Source organism: Protomyctophum parallelum (genome assembly GCF_964188405.1).
Source record: "Protomyctophum parallelum genome assembly, chromosome: 9".
Taxonomy (NCBI): domain Eukaryota; kingdom Metazoa; phylum Chordata; class Actinopteri; order Myctophiformes; family Myctophidae; genus Protomyctophum; species Protomyctophum parallelum.
This window is the reverse complement of record NC_139706.1, coordinates 41,588,731-41,596,800: the sequence shown is the minus strand read 5'-3', so window position 1 is coordinate 41,596,800 and position 8,070 is coordinate 41,588,731. Positions and strand designations below refer to the sequence as shown.

Sequence of the window (8,070 nt, the reverse complement as noted above, 5' to 3'; positions counted from 1 at the left end):
GATATTGATATAATGTGCCCTGCCCAGCCCTAGATGGAAAGCATTTGAAAATCTGTAGATTAACATTTACCAAAAGTGATTGTTTGTTGTGTACTTTGAACCCTGGTGTGTGCCATTTGCCATGCATGTCATGCAGTTACACACTGTATTCCAGCAAGTAGAAGAATTATCCCAGGAGGGACTCCGTTTAATCACTGGAACACCCATATGGTCCACCACCTCGCTGTCACCGCAATGTCATTATGTTCATATAGCCTAGTTAATGTCACACATACTCCAGATGTGAATTTTACTGAATTATTGTCCAGACATGAGTGGTTTGCCAACCTGGAGCAGAGGGAAAATTCCCGGTGGGCAATATTCTACTACTACAACAACTAACTATACTAGGCTACTACTACTACTACTACTACTACTACTACTACTACTACTACTACGACTTGACTACGACGACGACGACAAGGCCAACTTACTACTATACTACTACTACTACCACCACCATTATACTGCTATACTGATAGCCTACTACTACTAGAATCTCTCAAGAACAGATTCCGAGCTGTGCTACTGAATCTGTCGGCAGGGGCAATCAGAACATCTGTACATTGGGGATTAATGGAATTAGTGACCAAACGGGCCAACATGTCTGTCATCGTTAAATTAAAATGTGGGTTTTCAACAAAGACACCTTATCTTACATAAATAGTAACAGAAACGGAAAGAGAAATACTCTCGGTCGGATGCAGGTACACCTCAGGCATACTGTATTCTATTTCTTGTAGTTCATAATATGGGGGTGGTGTTTGATAGATAATTTCTATCTTTTGTATCTTTTATGCTTGATTAATCATTTTCCTTTGACCTTTTGACCCTTTTGGCCCTGTGTAGTGACTTTGCGCTGCTAGTGTGTATCACTCACTGTCTCTGTCTTGAGCCTACATGAATTTGACCTCGCATGGCATCTTATCAGCCAGGTGCCATGGCAACCGGGCCATACCCCCCTTCCCAGCTCGCCGAGACGGCAAGCTGAAGACAGTTATCCATTGAGGCCTAAGACCAGCCTCTGTGCTGTTTTTGGTTTATCTATCTGGTAATTTTCCAGTCGTATACTTTGTAATTTTCCATTTCAGTAGATTTCCACTTTGAGTACGTTATTCCTCGTGTCGCCACGTCGGCTTTGTACCATCTTCCATTTTGTATTGAAAAGTATAAATACCGGATTCCATTTTGGGATCGGTAGAGAGAAACCTGCAACCATTCTACTAGACCCCCCCTACGGGGGTCTAGGCTCTGTATTTGATTATTATTGCTGTGTTGTGAATCCATGTTCCATTCTCTCTGAAACGATATAAAACGACTAAAAACCTCCCTCTGCTATGGACGTCTCTCTTTCTGGGGAAATAAGGTAATCTTTTGGTGATGGGGTAATCCTTCCTGTTCATATTAGCTATTTACTTAAAGTATTTTGGTAAAAGCTAAAGTTAAGTATAAGTATTGTAATGGGATTACTCCTAAAAGTAAATGTATTGTGAGGCATCCGGAGCATTTTGGTTCTGTTCCGGAGCAGCTCGCAGCTATAGCCTCGGCTAACGAGAGCTATTATCTTTAGATTCAGTTGCAGGGGTTTTTACAGTCCTCCCCTGTCATTGTTCGAGTCTCCTTTGAAGTGCGTAAGTCTAATTTATTTAATTAGCTGTTACCGAAAAGGCAAAAAAAGAATCAGATAAGGAAAAAAATTCCTTCTTCCTTTTTTTCCCCGAGAGCTCCGCTGAGTTATCTTCAGAGGGGTTTGTTTTTTGGTCGTTATTTATCGCTTCAGGAACATTGGATTATCCTTTTGGACACTACCAGCTATGGGGTTCGTGAATGCCTTCACGAACTGGACCCGTGGACCACGCGTGTCCATAAGTCTGCGCCATAAATCCTGCTTGCCTCTCCTACACATTCAGTTAAGTAAATCAATGCTTGATTTCTTTCTCTGTCCTACTGTTTTGATTTACACTTTCCTTATCTCCAGTTGTTTTTGTCTCCCATTTCACCCCCGTTAGTTAGTTAGTGTGCGTGCGTGCTTCCTTTGGAATGTATGCGTACGTGTGCCTCTGTGTGTATGTGCGTGCTGGGTTTTCTGCGTGCATGTCTCTGTTTGTGGCGCTTACGAGGTTTCCATTGTGAACGCCTGTCAAATTAGTTCATTTTTTTTAATAGTTATTATCTGGCATTTTCCCTTGCCATACATCGTATCATAATAATCTACTTTTCTGGTGAATCTTCACCAATTTCCAGTGCACATAGCGAGTCATCGTAATGTTTTAACCTGATCGGAATCAGTGTCTTGAAACATAACATGTCAAGCCGGTGTGCACATAGTTCGGTAATGTTCTCTCTGCGTTCAGTGTCTTGCCATGTGGTAACCTGTTCTTCTTATGAAACATAACATGTGTAGTTTAGGATTCAACGGTCTGTCTGTATTCCATGTGCGATGTTGCCCTGTAGTGGCCCACATGTCAATCTATCTGTATCTGTTGAAAATCTGAAATACGCATACTTTTTCTCTCTAACTAGATCTGTCTGTTTGATACGATGTTATTTTTGTTTCATGACATTCACCAGTTCGTTCTTTGTTTGTTTTTTCTGTTATTTACAGATAAAAGGACTGCTGCAGGTGGGAGTCGGTCGGTGGACAGGCCGAGAATTTCAAAGCCCACAAATGCGATGGAGTCTGAAAAGTGTTTGTGGTGGATTGTGGACTTCGAAATTCCATTCTTGTATACAGGGTTTGACCCGCAGACCCGACTCCCCAGAGCAGATCCTCTAAATTCACTGGTTAGGCCCAACCCCAGAACAGTCTAACTAGTTGCCCATAGATTTCCCATTGGGAACAAATTTATTAAAAATTTTGTTTTCATGTTGATGTAAGTTTATGTTGTTTTCCTTTCCTGTTTGCTGATTTACGCTTTCCAAGCTACGTTTAATCACCTCCAATTGTATTACTTTATTGTTGATTTCATTTGATTTAAATAAAAAGGTTTTAGTCATTTCATATTTCCCCTAAATTGTCAATATAGGAACATTTCCTTCTCCATTTTATTATTTTGGTTTTTATCATCATGAGTTCGATTTGGACTAGGCATTAATCTCCCCAGAATCACTTGATTCTATATCTGACCTGTATATGGTACTTAAGGGACTCCCAAAGACATTGTTGCGACATCGCGCTGGAGCGCATGCAGAATACCCCGTTTCCCCTCTCCAAGTCTGTTTGCAGAGATCGAGTATCTGTGAACCGGTCATTAGGGGGGGGGAGGGGCGAAGAATCGGCTCCGACAAACGAGCCAAAAGAACTCTCGCAGATTCAGTTCTGACAACGAACTGATGGCGAACCAGAAGAACTGCTCTAAAAATGAACATTCATGTGGTCAAATGACCCATCGCCGGCCAGGTTGGCTGCAACGGTTTGCTGGGTTTGGTTGCCAGGCCCCGAAGATATCTTCATCACCATCATCATCATCTAAAGAGAAAAGCCATTCTCTCTCGTTCCCACAGTACCATCTAATTAAGGATTTTATGCCTAGTAAAGTTGAAATCATTGTGTTTTTTTATTTTTCATTGCCATTCTGTTCCATTTTATCCATAGTATAAAGTAAAGTTTCCCCTGAGGATTTGATTTTGTCAAAGGTCATATGATCATTCGCGCATAAAATGCGATGGGTTTGATAGATAATTTCTATCTTTTGTATCTTTTATGCTTGATTAATCATTTTCCTTTGACCTTTTGACCCTTTTGGCCCTGTGTAGTGACTTTGCGCTGCTAGTGTGTATCACTCACTGTCTCTGTCTTGAGCCTACATGAATTTGACCTCGCATGGCATCTTATCAGCCAGGTGCCATGGCAACCGGGCCATACCCCCCTTCCCAGCTCGCCGAGACGGCAAGCTGAAGACAGTTATCCATTGAGGCCTAAGACCAGCCTCTGTGCTGTTTTTGGTTTATCTATCTGGTAATTTTCCAGTCGTATACTTTGTAATTTTCCATTTCAGTAGATTTCCACTTTGAGTACGTTATTCCTCGTGTCGCCACGTCGGCTTTGTACCATCTTCCATTTTGTATTGAAAAGTATAAATACCGGATTCCATTTTGGGATCGGTAGAGAGAAACCTGCAACCATTCTACTAGACCCCCCCTACGGGGGTCTAGGCTCTGTATTTGATTATTATTGCTGTGTTGTGAATCCATGTTCCATTCTCTCTGAAACGATATAAAACGACTAAAAACCTCCCTCTGCTATGGACGTCTCTCTTTCTGGGGAAATAAGGTAATCTTTTGGTGATGGGGTAATCCTTCCTGTTCATATTAGCTATTTACTTAAAGTATTTTGGTAAAAGCTAAAGTTAAGTATAAGTATTGTAATGGGATTACTCCTAAAAGTAAATGTATTGTGAGGCATCCGGAGCATTTTGGTTCTGTTCCGGAGCAGCTCGCAGCTATAGCCTCGGCTAACGAGAGCTATTATCTTTAGATTCAGTTGCAGGGGTTTTTACAGTCCTCCCCTGTCATTTTTTATCATGATGGGATAAAATACCCATCAGTGTTGCCATGTTGGCGTGCGGCCCAGTGGCCAAGTCTACCTACTGTATTTCTGTCTATATGTGAATACCTGGCCCAGTGGGCCTATCACATGCTACTAAGGCTCAGGAGTGAGGAGCCACACACATTGTGGAGAGGAGGCGGCACTGCCTCCTCTTCATAATGAGGGAGAGAGAGTGAGAGTGTGAAAGAGAAAACAAGCTAACAAATGGGCTAATGTGCAAAAATGGGGAGGGTGAGAAGAACGGCACAAAGGGAGAAGTGAAGGGATATATTAGAAAATGCATCCCCCTTGTAAGGGCAACACACTCTCCTTAGTCAATATTGTAGGCTAGCTATCATAATTGCAGTCGTGAATTAGCCTGACACTCAACCTGAATCACTCCATTATTCAATTATGCAATTATTATCCCCAATGGCACCCCGCAACCCCAGAATATTTGTTTTTAATGGGTGGGGCTAGCGATTCAGCGGCTTTTGTATAGCTTGTATTCACTCAAGGCCCTCCAAAACATTAAAGGATTTTTTTATTCTGATCAACTGGAACAAAATAATATCCTCCCTCACATTTCTGTTGGATCTCTCATTTTATTATTCTTTTCTTCCTGTGTGTAATTACTTACTGCCCTTTATGCCGGCTGGCATGTAGGGCAGCAACAAAGGATCTCCACTTCAGTCTGTCCTGGGCCAGCGTCTTTATAGATCCCCAGATGTGATGCAGGGTCTTCAACTCTCCCTCCACTGTCCTACGCCATGTGTTCTTGGGTTGGCCTCTTTTGCGTTTTCCCTCTGGTGTCCAGTGAACTGCAGTTTTGGTGATGTTGTCTTGTTCTCTACGTATTACATGCCCAATCCATTTCAACCGTCTTCTCATAAGGATGGTATCCATGTTTTCTTGTTTACACAGATCAATAAGGTGTTGGTTGGAGATGGTTTTGGGCCAGATTATTTGTAGAATTTTCTGTAAGCTTTTGGTGTGGATTGTGGAAGGTTGACGGTTTGTGGAGATAATTTTCTGTCGTTCTCCAACATTCAGAAGCAGGGTAGACAGGACACAGCTCTGGTATAGTCTAAGTTTGGTGTTGGTGCTGTACTGGGCCGACTTCCAGACGTTGTTAAGCCTGTTGTTAAGCCTGTTGTTAAGGTGTTTCTGGCCTTGCTGAGCCTGCTTGTGATGTCGCTACCTGTGCCTCCATCATGACTTACTACGCTGCCTAAGTATGTGAAATGTTCTGTTGTGGTATATGTGTATTCCTTCTATGTGTACTGGTGGGGGGTTTGGGATGTTGAGCACCATAAGCTCTGTCTTCTTCTGGTTGATCTTCAGACCTTGCTTTGCAAATGTTTTCAGACGACTTGTTTTCTCTTGCAACTGTTGGTGTGTGTGGGAGAACAGAGCCAAGTCATCTGCAAAGTCGAGATCTTCCAATTGTGAGAAGAATCTGATGCCTCTTGGTATGTCTTCGGTGGTTCTTCTCATCACCCAGTCTATGACCAGGTTGAAGAGTAGTGCAGACATAACGCAACCTTTCCTCACTCCTGTTTTGATTGCGAAACTCTGTTAACTATTTCCAATTTGGCATGTGAAGTTGTTATAGAAGCTTTTGATGAGAAGAACAAGTTGGTTTGGTATCCCATATGAGCGTATAGTATTCTCCACAAGCTGTCTCTGTGAATACTATCGAAAGCCTTCTTGAAATCCACAAAGTTGATATACAGTTGCCTCTGCCACTCACTACTACTACACTGTTTCCGTAACAATATGTTTTTTACGATATTGGGTTGTTAGCCCTGTGCCCAACTCCCAACCTGGAGGACCAGTGGATCGCTCTTTGCCAGTCCTCTACCCTTCGACCTGTCCAGCATGGGTGACCCTGCCAGGAGAACATTTCTCCCACTGGCATAGCTCTATGGGTCACTGAGGATCATAAGCCCTTCTACCACGGCAAGGTGACGATCCTCAGAGAGGCCTATGTATGTTGTTTGCTTTAACAACATACACCAAACAACAGCAAAAAGAAGAAAAAATGAAAACACCTGTGTGTATGTTGTTTGCTTTTTTTGTTTTGCTGTGGTTTGTTTGGTTTGTCTGTTTATATCCTATTCCATTTATATCTTATTCAATTTATCTTCTGTCTTACTCTTAATAATTTGTTTATCCTGTTACCAACTGTTTTTGACTATTTTGAGATACCTTGTTTGTTTGCTTCGGTATATGCCTATATGACATGGAAACTTCCGATTCCCAATCTCTGCCACCCCAAAAATCTATTACATAACATATGGCTTCATTCACGGTTGCTAACTTCCAAAGAAATGACTCAGCAATTTCAAGCTACATTCATCACCAGTGTCTTCAAGTAGCTGCAACGTGGTCGTGAGTGACGACTGTTTAGGAAGGGATTTCCTGATGTGCCCAGAGCATCTGTTTTCATTTTTCCCAGAACAATCATTTATTTCTCTCTGGAGACGTCAAAGTTTGTTGCAGACATTAGTCTGCATAAAAAATCATGCCTGGTTCAACATACTTTCTTGATATATAATAATGTTCAATCACAATGTTTGCTCCAAGGTGTTTGCTTTTTATTCAATACACCATAAATAAGACACAACGTTTCGGCCGTGAACGGCCTTCATCAGGTGATAATCGGCAGTATATGTGACAACTCCCTTTTAAACCCAGTCGTCACATCACGTGACTGATGACGACTGCATGGGCAGGTGATTCACTAACACCAATAAGTGACATGACAATAAATATAACAATATATATATGAACATGAATGACCACCACAGCAAGTAAGATTACAATAAGGCAACACAGTTTCAAAAGAACAGTTTCAATAAAACTTGCTGTTTTTTTTGCTTGTTACAGACTGTTTTAGTATTTTTTAAATATTTTTTTAAAATATTTTTTATATATTTGAGATTTTGCATTTTTTTTGTTTGTTTTTAAGATTTAAGATTTAAAAAGCTTTTGGTACCAAAAGTAGTTTACAGTTTGGGCAGTCTGCTCCAAAATAGTATTAGTCAGTCAGAACGTTGTGTCTTATTTATGGTGTACTGAATAAAAAGCAAACACCTTGTAGCAAACCTGTGTGCGGACTCTCCTCTCTTCACTGTACTTACCTTAGTCCAGCACCAGACAGGAACTGGATGTGCGCTAGCCACCTACCTTTTTATACTAGCAATCACAATGTTTGCCATGGGCAGCTGTTATTTTAATAATGTATTCATAGGCTTCTTGTTGAAAAAAAATAACAGTTTTTTATTATTCCCCCCCCCCCCCCCCCCCCAAAAAAAAAATAGCCTATAATCTCAAACATAACCTTTGAGGTTATGTTTGAGATTATGGAAATTAGACCTACCTATGCTTAAACACACACACAACATAAATATAACTGCTTAAACAAACACGTTTCCTGCTTTTTGTTTTCAAAAAGAAATATAGTGCCAACTTGAGTAATTTAAAAACATGAGGTTTGA

The 8,070-nt window shown here is 41.1% G+C and overlaps 1 protein-coding gene across 1 annotated transcript in view; it reads right to left on the bottom strand.

The window, feature by feature from the left end:
* The window catches only part of LOC310864572 (F-box only protein 40), a gene marked incomplete at its 5' end in the record, with an annotated part of 32,942 nt that extends 26,839 nt beyond the window's left edge, over window positions 1–6,103 (bottom strand). The window contains 1 exon segment of the mRNA XM_083773261.1: window positions 5,852–6,103. Coding sequence (XP_083629387.1) covers window positions 5,852–6,103 — 252 coding nt within the window.
* Window positions 6,104–8,070: the final 1,967 nt, after the last annotated feature.